The sequence below is a fragment of the Herpailurus yagouaroundi genome, unplaced genomic scaffold (genome assembly GCF_014898765.1).
Source record: "Herpailurus yagouaroundi ecotype Mexico unplaced genomic scaffold, PumYag 140, whole genome shotgun sequence".
NCBI classification, from domain to species: Eukaryota; Metazoa; Chordata; class Mammalia; order Carnivora; family Felidae; genus Herpailurus; species Herpailurus yagouaroundi.
The window spans coordinates 39,773,182-39,795,209 of record NW_024412395.1 but is presented as its reverse complement, the minus strand read 5'-3'; the positions used below and the strand labels follow the sequence as shown (position 1 = coordinate 39,795,209).

Here is a 22,028-nt window from a genome sequence, read left to right as displayed (position 1 = left end):
GAGGAACATCCATCCTGGTTTCCTCAGTGGTTGCACCAATTTAGATTTCTACCAACTGTGCACGAGAGTTTTGCTCTACGTCCTTCACAGCACCTGTTTATTTCATGTGTTTCTGACACTAGCCCTTCTGACACGTGTTGGGAGATACCTCATCGTGGTTTTGATTTGTATTTCCCTGATGATGAGGGATGTTGAGCATTTTTTCATGTGTCTGTTAGCCATCTGGGTGTCCTTGGAAAAAGATCTATTCAGGTCTTCTGCCCATATTTATTTAATTTTTTTGGGGGGGGTATTGTCTAAGTTCTTTATATTTTGGATATTAACCCTTTATTGGATGTATCATGTGAAATATCTTCTCCCATTCACTGAATTCCCTTTTCATTTTGTTGGTTTCCTTCACCGTGCAAAGCTTTTAATTTTGGAATCATCTCAGTGGTTTATTTTTCCTTTTGTTTTTGTTGCCTGAGGAGACAGATCTAGAAAAATGTTGTTATGGCCGATACCCAAGAGATTACTGCTGATGGTACTTCTAGGAGTTTTATGGTTTCCCGTCTCACTTTTAGATCTTTAATCCATTTTGTTCATTTTTATGTATGGTGTGAGAAAGTGGACCAGTTTTCCCAGCACCATTCATTGAAGAGAATGTCTTTTTCCCATGGTATATTCTTGCCTGCTTTGTCATTGATCAATTGACCATATAAGTATGTGGGTTTTTTCTGGCTGTCTATTCTCTTTCATTTATCACTGTGTCTGTTCTTCACTGGTGTCATACCGTTTTCATTATTACAGCTTTGTAGTGGGTCTTGAAATCTGGGAATGTGATACCTCCATTTTTCGTGCTCACGATTGCTTTGGCTCTTTGGAGTGTTTTGTGGTTCCACACAGAACTTGGGATTATTCTAGTTTTATGAAAAATGCCATTGGTATTTTGCTGGGGATTGTATTGAATCTCTAGATTGCTTTGGGTAGTACAGACATGTTTAACGGTATTAATTATTCCAGTCTGTGGTATATCTTTCCATTTGTGTCATCTTCATTTCCTTTGGTTAGTGTATAAAACAGTTTTCAGAGTACTAGTCTTTCATCTTCTTGGGGAAGTTTATTCCTAGGTATTTTATTCTTTTTGATGCAATGGTAAATGGGATTGTTTATAGAAATGCAGATTTCTGTGTATTAATTCTGTATCCAACTTTACTGAATTCATTTATTCTGATGGCTTTTTTTTGGTGGAGTCTAGGGCTTTCTATATATAGTGGTATGTCATCTAAAATTAGTGACAATGTTACTACTTTCTCACCATTTTGGATGCCTTTTTTTTCTCTTTTTCTTGTTATGGTTAGGACTTTTCAGTAGTATGCTGAGTAAAAGAGGCAAGAGTGCATATCCTTGTCTTATTTCAGATCTTAGAGCGAAAGCACTTATTGGCTATGAAGATCAGTTTTGTCCATGAATCACTTCCCATTTTCTCACGTGCCACTTTTTTTTTTTTTAATTTTTTTTTAACGTTTATTTTTTTGGGACAGAGAGAGACAGAGCATGAACGGGGGAGGGGCAGAAAGAGAGGGAGACACAGAATCGGAAACAGGCTCCAGGCTCTGAGCCATCAGCCCAGAGCCCGACGCGGGGCTGGAACTCACAGACCGCGAGATCGTGACCTGGCTGAAGTCGGACGCTTAACCGACTGAGCCACCCAGGTGCCCCTCTCATGTGCCACTCTTGAAGGAAATGCCGTATTAGCTTATAGTTCTCTCAGAAGCCAAAGGCCAACCATTCTAATTTTTATTAAAATGGCCTCAGTTTTAAAGTTCTAGTCTTTGAAAGATTTCAGAATTTTTGTAGGAGTTAACATCCACCTGCATGTGGATGCAGGTGCAAGGGACTAGGTTCTCTTCACCTGTTATCTGGATTTCAGTTGTGACTACCCAAGTTGGAGAACAGTGAAGAGAGATAGTGAAGTGAGCATACTGTGACAGGAGATTAATGCAGAGAAGCATATTTTATTATGTCATTGTTGGCTTGTTGGGAGGAATTCTAGAATATAAACAGGGCATTGGATGTTAGTTTAGCTTTGCCACCTGTGAACTTGGACAAGTAGTTTTCCTGTGTGGTCCTCAGTGTTTTCTTCTAAAGGAAAGGAGGACTGTGACGTAATCTACATGATTCTAATATCCCACGGTGTCTCTTCACCTTACCTTCAGATTTTTCAGAGTACAGCCAGGTCCATTAGGGATTATGGGGTGAATTCATTTAGCAGACTTGACCTTAATTGACATGAGTCTATTTATAGCCTTTATGTATCCCATTAAGTGGGACTATTTATATATTTCACACAGAAATGTGTTTGATGTGGGGTATCCCTCCGACTCTGCTAGTGTGTCACATAAATATGGTGTGTGCCTCTTATCTTTAAAATGTAAAAAATTCCAAATTCTGCAAACACAACTAACCTCAAGGGTTTTGCATAAAGGACCATGGATATATAATCAACATTCACTCAAGTAATATGTATGCAAGTGTGTATAATACACGAGGTACTTTTTTAGGCTCTGGGAAGCAGTGGAACAAAAAAAAATTTTAATATTTCTTTAATAGATTAAGCCACTATGGTTGAGGTATACATGGAGGTGATTGAGTATAGGGAGGACGCTGAATTGTTTTGGGATTGTGGTAGCAAGGTGGGAAGGTCTTCTTGGAAGATAGAAAGCATGAACTGAGTCATAAGCGAGATGAATAGGAGCTAGTCAGTTGTACTAGTCTGGGCAGACGTGTAGGTGGGAATGAGAAAATTCGATGGTGATAACAATCAGTATCCTGGGCAAAAGGAAGCACCGTGGGGAACCTAAAGGTGCCCTGGTGCTAAAACTGCAAGCCACTGCGGTGTGGCTGACACCCAGATGGGTGAAGGAGCACTGTGGTGGCCCATGAGCAGGATCCCATGGAGACATAATGAGCTTTTTCCACAGTTTTTCTCCCAAGGCTTTTGCAGGGGCTGATGGGATATGGTGGATGGCTAGCAGAGGAGGATTCCAAGCACAGATACCTGTAGGTCCCAGAGACAGCTGTTAAAGGGTGAACAAAATGGTACACTAAGGCTTTGGTAGGGGGGATCACAAAGGCGGCTTTCTCTCCAGAGGGTGGTTTAAATGCAACTGTGGCATTTCATGCTTTTTGGAGAACTGTCTAGGACATTCTTCTTGGTCTGTGTATCAGCTTTGTGATGTGTGAAGGTGTTGGAACCAAGGCATGGCAATTAAGGGGTTTACTCAGAACCGTGCAACAAATGAATGGTAGGGATATTGGTTGGTAAAGATATATTTGCCCCACAGAATAGAAAAGTTCCAAATAGGCATATGCCCAGGGGAAAAAAAAATTAGCGTATAAATCGGATACATATGCCAAGGGTTGTGGGGGAGTAGGTTATGAATAATTCCTGATTCCTTTCTTGCCCTTTGAGTCACGCCAGCCACCTTTCATGGGAAAGCAGGGCCTGGCTCAGTTCATCCTTCCTCGACTACTGTTTCCCATGCTCCTGTTCTCCTGCATTCCTGTGCCCTTTGTTGTGCACACCACTCATGTGCCACTCAAAGTACTTTGCAATTTTAGTCACTTTTCTTGCTGTCTTCTGCTGGCTCATAATTTGGCACTTGTTCATCGAGTGCTATCTATAAAGGGACTTAAGAGTTCACTTTTTGCCCAACTTCCCACCTTGACAACACATCATTTGTCTGCCCTTGACCTCTTGCTCTCCCTACCACTATGTGCACCTGACTTCAGCCACAGGGAATTCTCCATCTTTGCAATAGGTAGGATCCTTTGTAACCCTTTGTCTTCATCGCCACCACCACCGCCCCCCGCCATGAATGTCCCCTGTTAGGCCATGTTTCTCATCCCCATCCTCTTCCCTGCCTTGCAAAAACTGCTGATATTTCTAGGTCTGCCCGAGCCCTAGCTCTTGGAAAGCCTACTGATGGCACCCAGTTACATTTGGTACTGAAGCCACACAGCTGTTTTTTTCCTCTAAGACTGGTTGAGTACCATTTCCCTGCATCTTCTCCATGCTCTTACTGCTAATGCTAATTTGTAATTTCTCGTATTTCCCTTTCCCCTTATTCTGGGCCTCACTGCCAGCACTGCATCTTTTTTATTTTTGTATCCCCAGTGCCAAGCACAACCTCTGACTCAATAACCATTTTGATCCCTTAAACTATGCGTGCCGATTTAGGAACTAGCATGTACAAATATATTCTGAAAGGTAAAGATAGTGGGTGAAAAACATCTTTGAGCTTTTACAAGATTTCCATTATCCAAGGAAAGAAGGGCTTGTCCCCATCTTACACTGGATTTTGAGTTCCTCGACAGTCAAGAGCATGTCTTGCACTTTTATCATCCTCAACATTTAATATGGTGTTCTACACATGGTAGGTACGTAATGTACTTTCTATTCATTGAAATGGTTGCTTTCTTTGACCAGAGGAGTTCCACGTGACTGCCAGAGTTTAATCCCGGATTTATTTGGCACTGGTCATGCTTCTCCACAATGAGTTGGAGAAACCATCCACAATTGACCAGTGGTTGAAGAAAGAGAGGTGTGACTAAATCCCAGGCATAATCAATTAAATGATCTTTTTAAATTTGATTCTTTTTGTTAAAACATGGGACAGTTAATGAGATTAAAGCATGGGGAATATAAACAGGAGGGAACACTTCAGCTTTGCATAGTGAAGTTTGTTGTTTGGGATCAGTAGATCCCGTGTTTAAAAAATTCACCTATGCTTTTTTCTTCTGCCTTTATAGAAAAGGTCCACTTAGCCCTTCCTAAGCTAACCAGGCAAATTATCCCAAATAGCTGGCTAAGCAAATGCAAACAGTTATACTATTATGCTAGATTAAAAAAAAAAATAGAATAAATGTTAAAAAAAGATTTGTTTAAAGGGGCGTCTGGGTGGCTCAGTTGGTTAAACATCCGACTTCAGCTCAGGTCATGATCTCACAGTTGGTGGGTTCCAGCCCTGCATCGGGCTCTATGTTGACAGCTCAGAGCCTGGAGCCTGCTTTGGATTGTTTGTCTCCCTCTCTGTCTGGCCCTCCCCCACTCAGTCTCAGTCTTTTGAAAATAAATAAATGTTAAAAAAAAAATAATGAAGTAGGCTAACTGTATTCTCCTTCAGAGAAGTGGACAGACCAGTAAAGGACCCATCTCTTACTATGGCCTATAAATTCATGTGGCCCCTAAAAAAAGTATAAATGACCTTACATGTCCAGTTGTATGATATGTCTTAGTACTAGAAGAAAATAGTTTTGTTTGAAAGCTTCATGGGATCTTCCCAAGAGGGGGGAGGTAAGGCCTTTGGGATGGGCTGTCACAAATCCTCCGAAAGTGGTGGTTTATGTTTTGCCTTGAAAAGCTTTAATCCATTGAATAATATAGTTTACAAATGCAATTGTGCAATGTGGATAACTTACCTAGATTTAAGCGATCTCACCCAGAAATTTATTTTTACATTAATGAAAACATGGAATATGGTATAAATTAACTTAGTCAAATCTGTGAAGTTTAAGAAAATCCATATGATTTCTTTAACATATTCCTATTATCATGGCTAACCTTGTGCATCAACAGTGTGTATTTTTATAGGGTTTGTGAAATGGATTCTTGCACTTAATTTCTCTGAGCAGTGAAAAGGAGATTGAAGATTTTCAGGTGGCTTGTAGGAATTAGAACACTGTGAGCAAAGTTATAATTCAGTTTTTCTTTTTCTCAAACAACCTGTTAGGTATTTAGGAACAGAAGAAAGTGACATGGAGAGAGGAGGAGGGCAATAGACCAAGTAGTCCCCTGTCCTCATTGTCAAAGCCTTTGATGGTGCAAGAAAAATGATTTCCTTGGTTTCTTCTCTTTAAAGGGAAGAATCCATTTTCTAATTCTAAGTGATGAAGTTTTAAATTTCTCTGTTTGTAAAATTACATCAATTTCTTTCACAAAGAAGAGTAGTTTTTCTGGGAAAAAGGGCTTCTAAGGCATTGGAAGCCATGCCGGGGTAGAAGGTAAGCTGAAATGAACCACTTCCATACTGGTTTAGGGAAGGGGAGAGTTCATCCTTTTGTCATTCTTCTGTCTTTCCAAATGACTGTCTTTTCTCTACATTTTCTTTTGTGCCTTCAGTCTGAGAGTAAATAATAGAGCCATCAAGCACACAACTGTGTCTGGCAGTTTGAGGTTGCTCATTGACTATAGAGTGAATGAGGAAATGAATATTTCATATTGTTTGCATTCTTCCAATGGGGGGAATTATTTCATAGCAGTGATTTCCCCCCTAAGCATCTCATAACCAACAGGAATATCTTGATGATGGTCGTGGATTAGCTACGTATTTCTATTTGTGGTCTGAAACCACTAGATTCATGTACCTTCTTTCAGAGGCCTTGTCTCTTTTTTTAAGTATAGTGGACAATGTTACTTTCGTTTTAGGGTTACACCATAGTGGGTTTCACAACTTTCTTCATTATTTCATGCTCACCACAAGTGTAGCTACCTTCTGTCACCATACAGCACCACTCATCCTCCCTGACATTCATTCCATTAACTAGAACCTTGTGCCTCCCACTCGCCTTCATCCCTTTATGTCCACTTTCCCAACTATTTTCCTGCTACAGCCACCAGTTCTGTGTTTACGGGTCTGTTTCTGCTTTTTGTTCGTTCTCTTTTTCCACATAAATGAAATCCTCTATATTGTCACAAATGGCAAGATCTCATTCTTTTTTTATGGCTTAGTAGTCTTCCAGAGAGAAGGGCTGGGAGAGGTGTGTATAATACATCTTTATCCATTCATCTATTGAGGGGCACAGGTTGCTTCTGTATCTTGGCTATTCTAGATAATGCTGCAATAAACATAGGGGTGCGTATATCTTTTTGAATTAGTGCCTTCATTTTCTTGGGGTAAATACCCAATTGTGGAATTACTGGATCATATGACATCTTTTTCATATTGGGGGTAACCTCCCTACTGTTTTCCACAGTGGTTGCACCAACAAATTCCCAGCAACAATGCACAAGGGTTCCTTTTTCTCCACATCCTTGCCAATATTTGTTATTGATCCTAGCCCTTCTGACACGTGTCAGGTGCTATCTAACTGTAGTTTTGATTTTCATTTCACTGATGATTAGTTGTGCATCGTTTCATGTGTGTTAGGTATCTGGATGTCTTTGGAAACATGTCAGTTGAAGTCCTCTGCCCATTTTTAATTGGGTTGTTGTTAGTTTTGGTGTTGGCTAAGTTCTTATATCATTTGTAAATGTCTTCTCCCATTCACTGGGTTGTCTTTTGTTGATGGTCTCCTTCTCTGTGCAAAATATTTTATGTAGTCCCAATAATTTTTCCTTTCTTTTTTTTTTTAATTTTTTTCAACGTTTTTTATTTATTTTTGGGACAGAGAGAGACAGAGCATGAACGGGGGAGGGGCAGAGAGAGAGGGAGACACAGAATCGGAAACAGGCTCCAGGCTCCGAGCCATCAGCCCAGAGCCTGACGCGGGGCTCAAACTCACGGACCGCGAGATCGTGACCTGGCTGAAGTCGGACGCCTAACCGACTGCGCCACCCAGGCGCCCCTTTCCTTTCATTTTTATAGCCTGAGGAAACCTATCCAGGAAAATGTTGCTAAGGCTGATGTCCAAGAGATTAGGGAGTTTTATGGTTTCAGGTCTTACAGTCAGGTCTTTAATTCATTTTACTTTTGTGTATAGTGAAAGAAAGTGGTCCAGTTTTCCCAACAACTGAGGAGAATGTCTTTTTCCCATGATATATTCTTGTCTGCTTTGTCTCTGGGCTGTCTGGTTCTATCCATCTATATGTTTATTTTTGTGCCAGTACCATTCTATTTTGATTACTATAACTTTGTAATAGGTCTTGAAAGTTAAGATTGTGATACCTCCAGCCTTGTTCTTCTTAAGATTGCTGTGGCTATTCCTGGTCTTTTTTGGTTCCATACATATTTTAGGACTGTTTGTTCCAGTTCTGTGATAAATGCTATTGTTATTTTGATGGGGATTGTATTGAATCTGTACGTTGCTTTGGGTAGTATGGACATTTTAATAATATTCTTACAATCCATGAGAATGATAGGTTTCTTTATGTCATCGTCAATCTTGTAGCTTTTAGAGTACAGGTCTTTCACCTTCTTGGTTAAGTTTATTCTTGGTATTTTATTCTTTTTGGTGGAACTGTAAGTGGAATTGTTTTATTTCTTTTTCTGCCTCTTTGTTATTAGTGTATAGAAGTGCAACAGATTTCTGTAAATGAGTTTTGTATCTTGCGACTTTACTGAATTCATTTGTCCATTCTAATAGCTTTTTTGAAGGAGTCTTTAGGGTTTTCTATGGAGTCCTTGGGATTTTCTGTGTGTAGTAGGTCAACAGCAAATAGTGACAGTTTTATTTTTTTTTCTTACCAATTTGTTTGCCTTTTTTTTTTTTTTGGTACTTCTAGTATTTTGAATAAAGGTGGTAAGAGTGAACATCTTTGTCTCATTCCTGATCTTAAAAAAAAAGTTTTCCCTTAATTCTGAGTTTGTAATATATAGCCTATATTATGTTGTGGTACAATCCCTCTAAACCTAAAAAACAAACAAACAAAAATCTAAAAAAACCTTTTTGAGAGTTTTTATAATGAACAGATGTTGAATTTTGTCAAGTGCTTTTTCTGCATCTATTGAGATGATTATTTGATTTTCATCTTTTGCTATTGTGGTGTAGCAAATATTTATGAATATTTAACCATCATTTCATCCCTGAAATAAGTTCAACTTGATTGTGGTGAATGATCCTTTTAATGTATTTTTGAAAACAGTTAATATTTTCAGGATTTTTCATCTATTTTTATCAGGAATGTTGGCCTATAGTTTTTTTGTTTTTGTTTGTTTGACTGGTTTTGGTATCAAGGTAATGCTGGCTTCGTAGAATGTATTTAGAAGCTTCCCTCCTCTTCTAATAGCTTGAGGGGGAATAGCTTGAGGGAATAGCTTGAGGAGAAGAGATATTAACTCTTTGAATGAATGGTAGCATTCATTGGTGAATCTGTCTGGTCTTGGACTTTTGTTTTTTGGGAATCTGTAGTGATTCAGTTTCAATACTAGTAATTGGTCGGTTTGGTTCCTATTTGTTTCAGTCTTGGAAGATTGTAGGTTTCTAGGACTTAAATTTCTTCTAAGTTGTCCAGTTTGTTGGCACATAATTTTTCACAGTAATCTCTTTGATCCTTTGTATTTCTGTGGTCTGTTTTTATTTCTTTCACTTATATGGGTCCTCTCTTTTGCTTGATGAGTCTGGGTAAAGGGTTATTAATTTCCTTGATATTTCATAGAAACAGCTCTTGGTTTCATTGATCTTTTATTTTCTAGGTCTTCTCTAATTGTCACTGTTTCCTTCCTTTTACTAACTTTGGGTTAATTCTTTTCTGGTTTCTTGAGTTAGGTCTGTATTACCATATACTTCCTTCTTATAACAGCTTTTGCAGTGTCCCAAAGATTTGGGACCATTGTGCTTTCATTTTTGCCTCCACGTGTGTTTGTATTTCCTTTTGATTTCTTTGTTGGTCTGTTCATTCATTAGTAGTATGTTCAGGCTCCACCTGTTTTGTTTTTCCACAGTTTTTGTTTTTTTGTGATTTTGTGTTTCTATTCAGAAAAGAATCTTGGTATGATTTCAATCTACCTAAATGTATTGACACTTCTGGGCTGAAATGTGATCTTCCCTAGAGAATGTTCCATGTGTGCTTGAAAAGAATGTGTACTCTGTTGTGTTTGGATGGAATATTCTATACCTGTTAAGTAAATTTTGTCTAATACATCATTCAGAGCCACTGTTTCCTTGTTGATTTTCTGCCTGGAATATCTATCCATCCATTGATGTAAGTGGGGTATTAAATCCTGTACTATTAGGGTATTACTGTCAATTTCTCCCTTATGTCTGTTAATATTTGCATTAGATGCTCCAGTATTGGGTACATCTACATTTACAATTGTTACATTCTTTTTTTTTTTTTTTCCATGTTGAGAGAGATTGAGACACAGAGTGTGAGTGGGGCAGAGAGAGAGGGAGACACAGAATCCAGAGCAGTCTCCAGGCTCTGAGCTGTTAGCACAGAACCTGACCGGGGGCTCAAACTCACAAACCAGGGGGGTCACGACCTAAGCTGAAGTCAGATGCTCAACCAAGCCCCACCAGGCCACCCAGGTGCCCCAAGAATTGTTAACTCTTGTTGGATTGATCCTTCTGTCATTATGCAATGCTCTTCTTTGTTGTTACAGTCTTTGTTTTAAAATCTATTTTGTCTGATAGAAGTATTACTTCCCAGGCACTTTTTAAAAAATATTTTTGGCTTTCGTTTGCATGGAATCTCTCTTTCCAGCCCAGCCCTTCACATTTGGTCTGTGTCTTTAGGTCAAAAGTGAGTCTCTTGTAGGCAACATATAGATCGGACTTGCTTTTTTGATCCATATATCAATAGTTAGACCATTTACATTTGAAGTAATTGCTGAGAGGGGATGAGTTAAGATGGCAGAAAAGTAGGGGGACCTGGGCTTTTCTCATTCCTCAAACACAGCTATATTGAGGTCAGATCCTTGGAGCACCCAGGAAATTGATCTGCAGAGTGGCAGAAGGATCTCCACAGTGGGAGGGAGATAGCGTGGCAGGTGTGAGGTACATGGAAGTGAATTGAGAGAAAAACAGCAGTGCTGCAGAGGGGGAGAGAAAGAGGAGTTGATAAAGTACAGCACTGAGTTTGCACAAGAGGAAAACATCTCTGGATCATAGACTGGGGAGCAAGAAGTACTGAGTAACACAGGTTTTTTTGTTTTTGTTTTGTTTTCATTTGTTTTTTGCTAGCAGCATTTGGAGCTCAAACTCTGAGGTTCTGGTGGTGCATGACTTTCTCCAGAATGGAGCTGTGGCACGTGCTCCTGGGGATAAGGGAATTGGCCCCTCAGTGCATAGCATGATGTAGGGATCTCCTGGGTTCATTGGGAGAGAACATTACCCTTCCTGGAGTACTTTTGGAAGAGGGTATATTGCCTCCCCAAGGACAAAAGACACTGCAGGCACCAGCCAAAAGCCTTTCATCAGCAGGAGAGAGGTGCACCCAGAGGGAATATAAACTTTGCTGCGTTTAGTTGTGCTACACCACAGAGTCCATGCACTGTGCTGGTGTGGGATGGTTTTTCAGGGACAGGCCTTCAGACACTGTGGAGAGGCTCTACTTCAGAGGAGAGGGTTGGATCCATGAGGTGCTGGGTCCTTTAAGGCTTTGGGTTTTGATCCTAGCAGTGAACTTATGGCACAGGGTGAGCTGACTGGCCTACCTATTCTGTGAGGACTGCCTGAACAGTCTGGGAACATGAGATTGGGGTGACTCCATTTTTCCCGCAACACAGTGGGACTTAAGAGAGCAACACAGTATGGCTCCTAATGGAGGCAGGACCTGCTTACACCAAACCCCACCCCCTGTGTCTGGCAACTGCTTGTTTACTGGGGCAAGACTGAGCCAAAACAGAAGGCCTCTCCTCCAGAAGATCAGGACAGCCAGCACCCTGCATGCACCAAGTGTACTGAAAATCGAGCACTTCAAAACGATACCTGTAGTTCTGGTGGAAATAGAAAAAAGAAAAATTAAGCCTGGCTCTATTTTTTCTTTCAGAATCAGGCTCATAGTTTGTTTTTTTTTCATTTCCTTTTCTCTTTTTTGGATTCTCTTTTTAATTCTCTTTTTTTCTTTCCTTCTTTTTCCTTTCTTTTTGGAATTAGCCCTATAACTTTTCGATTCTCTGGTTGGTTTTTTTTGTTCCCTTTTTCTTTTTTGGGGGGGATTAGGCTTCCCCCAGCCTTTTTCCCAGGCTTATTTCAACAACAACAACAAAATCAAAGCACACCTAGTTAAAAGGCCAAACACTCCCCACTGCAAGCAAGGAGGAGCTTGCGGAGGACTGATCAGTGGGAATGAGCAGCCAAAATACAGTAATAGAGTATACACCACACACACCAGAAACACTTCAAGTGCCAGGCCCAGGACAGTGTGTGATCCCTTTTAATGCAGTACTCTCAGGTGCAGGAAACATATAACAAGTTTTTAAAACATGCAAAAGACAGAAACTTAGCCAAAATGACAAGATGAAGAAGGTTCCCCCAAAAGAAAGGTCAAGAAGCAATTGCAACCAGGGACTTGCTCAAAACAGATATAAGCAAGATATCTGGACAAGAGTTTAGAACAACAGTCATTAGACTACTAGCTAAGCTTGAAAAAAGCACAGAAGACACCAGAGAAACCCTTACTGCACAGGTCAAAGACCTAAAATCTAGTCAGATTGAGATTTTATTTAAAAAAAAATTTTTTTTCAACGTTTATTTATTTTTGGGACAGAGAGAGACAGAGCATGAACGGGGGAGGAGCAGAGAGAGAGGGAGACACAGAATCGGAAACAGGCTCCAGGCTCTGAGCCATCAGCCCAGAGCCTGATGCGGGGCTCGAACTCATGGACCGCGAGATCGTGACCTGGCTGAAGTCGGACGCTTAACCGACTGTGCCACCCAGGCGCCCCCAGATTGAGATTTTAAAAAATGCTATAACTGAGATGCAATACTGACTAGATACAGTCCTAATGAAGATTGAAGAAGTAGAAGAGAAAATAGGTGATACAGAAGAAAAAATTATGGAAAATAATGAAGCTGAAAAAAAAGAGGGAAAGGAAATTATTAGATCACAAGGAGAGACTTAGTGAATCCATAAAATGAAACAATATCCACATAATCGGAGTCCCAGAAGAAAAGTAGGAAGAAGGGGAAAAAGGGTTATTTGAACAAATGATAGCTGAGAACTTTCCTAATCTGAGGAAGCAAACAGGTATCCAAGTCCAAGAGGCATAGAGTACTCCCTTCAAGATTAACAAAAACAGGTCAACACCATGACATATAGTGAACAATTGCAAAATACAAAGAGAATTCTGAAAGCAGCTAGGGACAAATGGGCCTTAACCTACAAGGGTAAACACATAAGGGTAGTAACAGACCAGTCCACTGAAACTTGGCAGGCCAGAAGGGAGTGGCAGGAAATACTTAATGTACCAAATGCGAAAAATACGCAGCCAAGAATTCTTTATCCAGCAAGGCTGTTATTCAGAATAGAAGGAGAGATAGAATTTCCCCAAATAAAAACTAAAGGAATCTGTGACCACTAAACCAGCACTGCAAGAAATTTAAGAGGGACTCGGAGTGGAGGGGAAAAGAAAGACCATAGCAACAAAGACTAGACAGGACCAGAGAACATCACTAGAAACACCAACTCTACAAGTAACAAAATGGCATTAAATCCATATCTTTCAGTAATCACTCTGAATGTAGATGGACTAAATGCTTCAATGAAAAAACATAGGTATCAGAATGGATTTTAAAAAATTCATCTATATGCTATATACAAGAGACTCATTTTACACCTAAAGACACCTGCAGATCGAAAGTGAGGGGATGGAGAACCATCTATCCTGCTACTAGATTTTAAAAGAAAGCTGGAGTAGCCATACTTTTATCAAACTGGACTTTAAAACAAAGACTAACAAGAGATGAAGAAGGGCATTATATCATCATTAAGTGTATATCCATCAAGAAGATCTAACAATTATAAATATGCCCTCAATTTGAAAGCACTCAAATATATAAATCAGTAACAAACTCATTTAATACAATAGTGGGAGACTTTAATATCCCACTTACAACAATGGACACATCATCTAAGCAGAAAATTAACAAGGAAGCAATTGGCTTTGAAGGATACTGAACCAGATAACAGATACATTCAGAACATTTCATCCTAAAGCAGAATACACATTCTTCTCAAGTGCACATAGAATATTCTTCAGAATACATTACAGACGGGGTCACAAATCAGCCTTCAACAGGGGGTTGAGGTATGATTGAGATCAGACCATGCATATTTTCAGAACATGATGCATATTTCAGAACACAATGCTATAAAACTTGAAATCAGCCACAAGAAAAAATTTGGAAAGCCCTAAAATACATCAAAGTTAAAGAACATCCTACTAAAGAGTGAATTCAAAAACCAGGAAATTAAAGAAATTAAAAATATATGGAAGTAAGTCCAAAAGAAAACATGACAGTCCAAACCCTTTGGGATGCAGTAAAGGCAGCCCTATTAGGAAAGCAATTTCAGGCCTATCTCAAGAAGCAAAAAGGGTCCCAAATACACAAGCTAGCCTTACACGTAAAGGAGTTAGAAAAGGAGTAGCAAATAAAGCTGAAAGCCAGAAGAAGAAGGGAAATTATAAAGATTAGAGCAGAAGTAAATGATATAGAATCAAACAAACAAAAACCCAGTAGAGCACATCAGTGAAACTAAATGGTGGTTCTTTGAAAGAATAAACAAAATTGATAAAGCTCTCACCAGACTTCTCAAAAAAGCAAAAGAGGTTCCAAATAGATATGAATGAAAGAGGACAGATCACAACCAACACCACAGAAATACAAACAATTATAAAAGAATACTATGAAAAATTATATGCCAACAAACTGGGCAATCTGGAAGAAATGGGCAAATTCCTAGAAATTCGCACACTACCAAAATGCAAACAGGAAGAAATAGAAATTTGAACAGACCCATAAGCAGCAAAGAAACTGAATCAGTTATCAAAAATCTCCCAACAAACAAGAGTCTTGGGCCAGATGGCTTCCCAGGGGGAATTCTACCAGACATTTAAAGCAGAGTTAATACCTATTCTTCTCAAGCTGTTCCAAAAAAATAGAAATGGAAGAAAAGCCTCCAAACTCATTCTGTGAAGCATTACCTTGATTCCAAAACCAAAGACCTCACTAAAATGCAGAATTACAGGCCAATATCCCTGATGAAACTAGATGAAAAAGTTCTCAACAGGATCCTAGCACATCAAATTCAACAGTACATTAAAAGAATTATTCACTATGATCAAATGAAATTTATTCCTGGGCTGCAGGGCTGGTTCAGTATTCGCAAATCAATCAACGTGATACACCACATTAATAAAAGAATGCATAAGACTCTTATGATCATTTCAATAGATGCAGAAAAAGCATTTGACAAAGTATGGCTTCCATTTATGATAAAAACCCTCAACAAAGTAGATTTAGAAGAAACATACATCAACACCATAAAGGCCATATACTAAAGACCCACAGGTAATATCATCCTCAATGGGGAAAAACAGAGCTTTCCCCCTAATGTCAGGAACATGACAAGGATATCCACTCTCACTACTGTTGTTCAACATAGTACTAGAAGTCCTAGCCTCAGCAATCAGACAACAACAACAACAAAAGGGCATCCAAATTGGCAAACAAGTCAAACTTTCACTCTTTGCAAATGACACAATAATACTCTGTATGGAAAACCTGAAAGACTCCACCCCTAAACTGCTAGAATGGATATGAATTCTCCAAAGTTGTAGGATATAAAATCAATATACAGAAATTGGTTGCATTTCTATACACCAATAATGAAGCAGCAGAAAGAGAAATCAAGGAATGAATCCCATTTACAAATGCACCAATGTATGCTAACTTGAATTTGAATAAAAATAAAATAAAAGTATTTGCTGATAGGTGTGTACCCATGTCATTTTGTTCATTGCTTTCTGGTTGTTTTATTCGTCTTTTCTTGATTTCTTTCCTTGTGACTGATGACTTTCTTTAGCAATGCTTGGCTTTGTATTTCTTGTGTACTATTATAGGTTTATGTTTTGTATTTACCATGAGATCCATATATGGCATGTTTATAATAATCATCTAGTTTCATAATTTTCTTCTATTTTTTTTTTCCTTTTTCTTTTCCACCTGAAGAAGTCCTGTTAGCATTTCTTATAAAGTCTATTTAGTAGTGATGAGCTTTAACTTTTGTCTGGGAACTCTTTCCCAGCAAGGTTATTTAGAATTTAAGGAGCGGGGCGCCTGGGTGGCGCAGTCGGTTAAGCGTCCGACTTCAGCCAGGTCACAATCTCACGTGCAGCCCGTGAGTTCGAGCCCCGCGTCAGGCTCTGGGCTGATGGCTTGGAGCCTGGAGCCTGTTTCCGATTCTGTGTCTCCCTCTCTCTCTGCCCCTCCCCCGTTCATGCTCTGTCTCTCTCTGTCCCAAAAATAAATAAAAAACGTTGAAAAAAATTAAAAAAAAAATAGAATTTAAGGAGAGCCATTCTTGACTTTAGACGTTTTTTCCTTTTAGCACTTTGAATATATCTTGCCACTCCTTTCTGGTCTGCAAAATTTCTGAATAATCAGCTGATAGCCTTATGGCATTTCCCTTTTTATGTAACTATTTGCTTCTGTCCTTATCTTTATTCTTTGACATTTTACTTATCATGTGTCATGGTATGGAATTCCTTGGTTTCCATCTTGTTCAGGACTTTTGGTGCTTCTGGACCTAGAAATCTGTTTTCCCCAGATTAGGAAAGTTTTCAGCTATTATTTCTTCAAATAAGTTTTCTGCCCCATTTTTGTTTTCCTTCTGGACCCATATAATGCAGATGTTTTGTGATATTAAGAGATCTCTTAACTTATCCTTATCTTTTTTCCTTTTTCCTTTTCAGCTTGGCTGCTTTCCAAAAGATAATTGACCATTCTGCATTCTCCAATTTACTGTTGATTCCCTCTAGTATAGATTTCATTTCAGGTATTGTGTCTTCAACTCTGACTGGTTGTTTCTTTGTTGAAATTCTTCTTGAGTTTATCCATTTTTCTCTCCAGTTCAGTAGCAACTTTATGGCCATCCCTTTGAACACGTTACGAGGTAGATCGCTTATTTCCATTTCGTTTACTGCTTTCTCTGAGGTATATTCTTGTTCTTTCTTTTGGAACATCTTCCTCTGTCTCTTCATTTTGCTTGGCTTTCAATGTTTCTATGAATTAGGGAGAACAGCTAAACTTGAAGGGATGGTTTATTTTATGGTCCTCCCCTGTGAGACTGTCTCTAGTTACTTTGGTTGGCTGTCCAGAGCTGTGTCTGATCTGTGCTGGGGCTGCCTTGATGGGATGACCAGAGCTGAATTGGTCAGAAGTCTTGGGGCTCTCCTGTCAGAGGATGCCAGCTGTGGGTTCCTAGGGTTCTCTGCATGGAGGGCATCCTTGCAGGACAGCTGAAGTGGCTGCAAGCCAGGTTATTCCAGGGTACTCCTACAGAGGGAATCCTGGCAAGGTAAGTGGAGTTAAAGTGTTGTGCTACATGAAGAGGGCACCCTGTTAGGTTAGCTTGCGCTTAAACAGGTATAGAGGCTTGGGGCTCCAGGGTCTTGTGTACTGGTGGTACTTGTAAGTTGTCTGGAGCCTAAGTGGTGTGGATCTGGAGTGTACCTGGGTAATTTAGCCAGAGGGCTGGAGCCATAGTAAGCGCTGACCAGGGGTGTCTCAGTGTGTGGTTGCCTTGGTTGGGATGGCTGGGACTGGTGTAGGCTATGAGCCTGGGGCTCACTGAGGCCGTAGCCTGGCAATGGTGCCAAGACCCCACTCCTGCCTTCACTACCAAGGTTGGGGGGCACTTAAGGAGTGGTGTTCACACCAGCCCCTGACTGAGAGTTCCAGCAGATCCCCTGGCATTTGTTGGAGTTGTAGGGCTAGATCTTTTATATTCTAGTTGATCTTTTAAACTTTGGCATTTTTTTTTCTGTACCCCGAGGAGACCAACCTGTTCGTGGTCCCTCAGTACTGTCTCTACCCACAGTAGTTCAACAGTGTTGGGGGTGGGGTTCCTTTCATTGCCTTGTCTCCATCTCTCTGGCCATACTCTGTGGTCTTTTGTTGTACAGAAGCTTTTCATTCAGCACTCAGTTCTTCAGGAGGAATTGCTTTATAAATAGGTGTAGATTTGGGGTGTCCATGGAGATGAGGCAGGGTCTTCCTATATCGCCATCTTGTACCAGAATGTTGTCTCTTTTTGATCACCAGAGGAATTTTGTCCTCTGTTAACATTTTGGGTATCTTAGAGTTGTTTATATACACTCTTGGAGCATTTTCTCAACATTGTAATTACATGAGTAGTAGCCACATTTTCTTCCAACAGAATTCCTAGACAGATTTGGAGGAAGAATAATTACTTATTACCTTGTTCTCCACTTATTCTGTAGCTTTCAGAATCACCATGAAGAGAAGATGTTCAGTACTTTTTCCTATCACATTATAATCTGTGGCACCGATCAGTAAAATCCTAGGGGAAACTTCTGCTCTCTTGCTAACACAATTCTTGTCCATGTGTGCAGGTATTGTGGAGGATTACAAGCCACCATTTTATGATGTGGTTCCCAATGACCCAAGTTTTGAAGATATGAGAAAGGTGGTCTGTGTGGATCAACAGAGGCCAAACATACCCAATAGATGGTTCTCAGACCCGGTAAGAGTGTCAGTTTCTTAGTTCTAAAACTATCTTCACCTTTTTACTAGGTCAAAGTCCAGAGCAAGCAAATAACATAACTCCTGAATGATTTGCCTTATCTATTGCTTTCTCTATTTTATGTAGAAGGGCCTTAGACCTAAGTGAGTAGGTTCACAAAATGGTCTCGTTGCTGAAAGAGCATTCTGATTGATCTTGCTAATAAATGATAATATTCACAAGAATTTCAACTATTGACTAACTCCAGTAGTTAGGAGACTCATTACTATGCCACTAGCCCTAGGACTGCAGTTTTATAAGTAAAACAAGAGATGAACCTCTTTTCCATCACTGCATATCTGAAACTCCAAACAGAAGCTGTTTGGCTCAAGATTCTTATTGCTTCCCGTTGGGAGCAGCAAATTTGAAACATGGAGAGATGACTCCATCTGCAGATTTCATTATTAAGTCGGGTAGCATGATCTCTTTTAGCAAACATAAAACATCAGGGTGTGCAGCCCATCCAATGTAATTTACCTCAAAATCAGCTGGTTGAAAGGAGGAGTCCAGAGGCCAGGGTTCATGAAACTGAAGAGGGGCTCCTTATCCAGCAGTCACGGCCTTGATTATTTGTTTAAAGAAGGTGGCGGGAACATCGCTTAACATCCACCCAGTTTCTGGGGCCACTGAAGAGCCACTGTTTTAACTGTGGTGTTTGTTTCTTTCTCCTCAGACATTAACCTCTCTGGCCAAGCTGATGAAGGAATGCTGGTATCAGAACCCATCCGCGAGACTCACAGCTCTGCGGATCAAAAAGACTTTGACCAAAATTGATAATTCCCTAGACAAATTGAAAACGGACTGTTGACATTTTCACGGTGTCAAAAAGGAAGATTTGTCGTTGTCATTGTCCAGCTGGGACCTAATGCTGGCCTGACCGGCCGTCAGAACAGAATCCATCTGTCTCCCTCCGCAAGTGGCTGCTTTGACAAGGCAGACATTCTACCCAGCCGCGTGCGGGGGAGACACCAAAACCACCCTAACCTCGCTCAATGACCGTGAACTGGGCATTTCACAAACTGTTCACACTACAGAGACTAATATGGGACAGACGCTGTTGCAAAGGTAGGGGAACTGGAGGAACACAGAGAAATCCTAAAAGAGATCTGGGCATTAAGACAGTGGCTTTGCAGATCCTTCACAAGTCTCCTAGACTCTCCCCATGGGAAACTCACGGAGGTGGTGAATTTTTATCAGCAATATTGCCTGTGCTTCTCTTCTTTATTGCACTAGGAATTCTTTGCATTCCTTACTTGCACTGTTACTCTTAATTTTAAAGACCCAACTTGCCAAAACGTTGGCTGCGTACTCCACTGGTCTGTCTTTGGATAATAGGAATTCAATTTGGCAAAACAAAATGTAATGTCAGACTTTGCTGCATTTTACACATGTGCGGATGTTTACAATGATGCTGAACATTAGGAATTGTTTATACACAACTTTGCAAATTATTTATTACTTGTGCACTCAGCAGTTTTTACAAAACTGCTCCGTGCATATGTTAAAGCTTATTTTTATGTGGTCTTATGATTTTATTACTGAAATGTTTTTAACACTATACTCTGAAATGGACATTTTCTTTTATTATCAGTTAAATTCACATTTTAAGTGCTTCACATTTGTATGTGTGTAGACTGTAACTTTTTTCAGTTCATATGCAGAAATGTATTTAGCCATTACCCATGTGACACCACCGAATATATTACTGATTTAGAAGCAAAGATTTCAGTAGAATTTTAGTCCTGAACGCTGTGGGGAAAATGCATTTTCTTCGGAATTATCCATTATGTGCATTTAAACTCTGCCAGAAAAAAATAACTATTTTGTTTTAATCTACTTTTTGTATTTAGTAGTTATTTGTATAAATTAAATAAAAGGTTTTCAAGTCAAAAAGTGAATTTTTTTTACCATATAAAAAATATCTGCATTCTAGAAAGCATTTTATTATGGGAACAATAGAAGCAAAAAAAAAAATGAATTTGTAAACTGAATTTGCTTTTCAAGTCTAGTAACAATTTTGAGGGTCCTAGGAGTATGATTTCCAGCTTGAATTTGGTATCAGAAAATTTGAATCTTGTTTCTTTGTGATGGTTTTATCTTGGTCTGTGTTCCTAACTGTGAAATGAGAGTAACGGACCTTTCTAACCTGCTTTCTTCACATGGGGGTTGTGAGTATAAATGGGATGAATGATGTCGAAGCGTGTCCATTTATAGTCATGGGGGTTGCCAGTATAAATGGAATGAATGAGGTCCCACATGAGTGGAAAGCAGTCTTCTACATCTCACCCTACTGCTTGGGGAGGGTCCATTGTTGGCTTTTTCCACTTCTTGTGTTCACCAGGATTGAAAAGGTAAGGTTTAAAATAGCCCTATTAAGAGGTGTGAATTTTTGGAATGTTTACCAGAGGTAAGTTGATAACATCATTAAGATACATTTATTTATGGGTTATTACATTGACTTAAGTTGTGATCAAATACACATAAGAGTTTACCATCTTAATACCACTGGACTGTCCATTTAAAGGTAGTTAAGTATGGGGTACCTGGGCAGCTCAGTCGGTTGAGTGTCTGACTCTTGATTTTGGCGCAGGTCACGATCTCACAGTTGGTGAGTTTGAGCCCTATGTCAGGCTTTGCACTGGTGGTGCAGAGCCCACTTAGGATTCTTTCTCTCTGCCCTTCACACGCGTGTTTTCTCTCTCTCTCTCTCTCTCTCTCTCTCTCTCTCTCTCTCTCTCAAAACAAAAGTGGGGGGCGCCTGGGTGGCGTAGTCGGTTAAGCGTCTGACTTCAGCCAGGTCACGATCTCGGGGTCTGTGAGTTCGAGCCCCGCGTCAGGCTCTGGGCTGATGGCTCAGAGCCTGGAGCCTGTTTCCGATTCTGTGTCTCCCTCTCTCTCTGCCCCTCCCCCGTTCATGCTCTGTCTCTCTCTGTCCCAAAAATAAATAAACGTTGAAAAAAAAAATTAAAAAAAAAAAAAGTGGTTAGGTACATTCACATTGTTTTGCTGCTGTCTCCACTATCCATCCACAGAACTCCTTTCACCTTGCAAAATTGAAACTCTCTGCCTATTAAGCAATAGCTCCCCATTCCTAACTCCTTATAGTCCTTGGTAACCATCATTCTACTTTCTTTCATTACAATTTGACTACTCTACCTGCCTCATATAAGTGGAATTATACAGTATTTGTGAGACTGGCTTATTTCACTTAGCATAATGTCCTTAAGATTCATCCTCATTATAGCATGTATCAGAATTTTTCTTTTTATGGCTGATAATATTCCAGTGTTACGTATATAGAGCATTTTGTTTATCTGTTCATCTGCTGATGGAGAATTGGGTTGCTTCCATCTTTTGCCTGTTGTGAATAATGCTGCCATGAACATAGGTATGTAAATCTCTATGAATCCTTGCTTTCATTTTTTTTTTTTTGGCTACATACCTTAAAGAATAATGGAATCACATTTAACTTTTATTCTAGTATTGCATACATGTATAAAAGTATACCTATGTCCAACTATACAGCTTGATGCATGTTTATAAATTTTTGTAAATTGGTTACTGTCATGAAAACAGC

General features: G+C 39.7%; 1 protein-coding gene across 3 annotated transcripts in view; it reads left to right on the top strand.

Moving 5' to 3' along the window:
- Positions 1-20,344, top strand: part of ACVR1 (activin A receptor type 1) — an 86,861-nt gene extending 66,517 nt beyond the window's left edge. For all 3 annotated transcript variants that reach the window (XM_040475138.1, XM_040475136.1, XM_040475137.1), the window contains 2 exons: positions 18,282-18,412; positions 19,125-20,344. In XM_040475138.1, coding sequence (XP_040331072.1) covers positions 18,282-18,412; positions 19,125-19,259 — 266 coding nt within the window. In that variant the 3' untranslated portion in view covers positions 19,260-20,344. The remainder of the gene's footprint in view (positions 1-18,281; positions 18,413-19,124) is intronic.
- Positions 20,345-22,028: the final 1,684 nt, after the last annotated feature.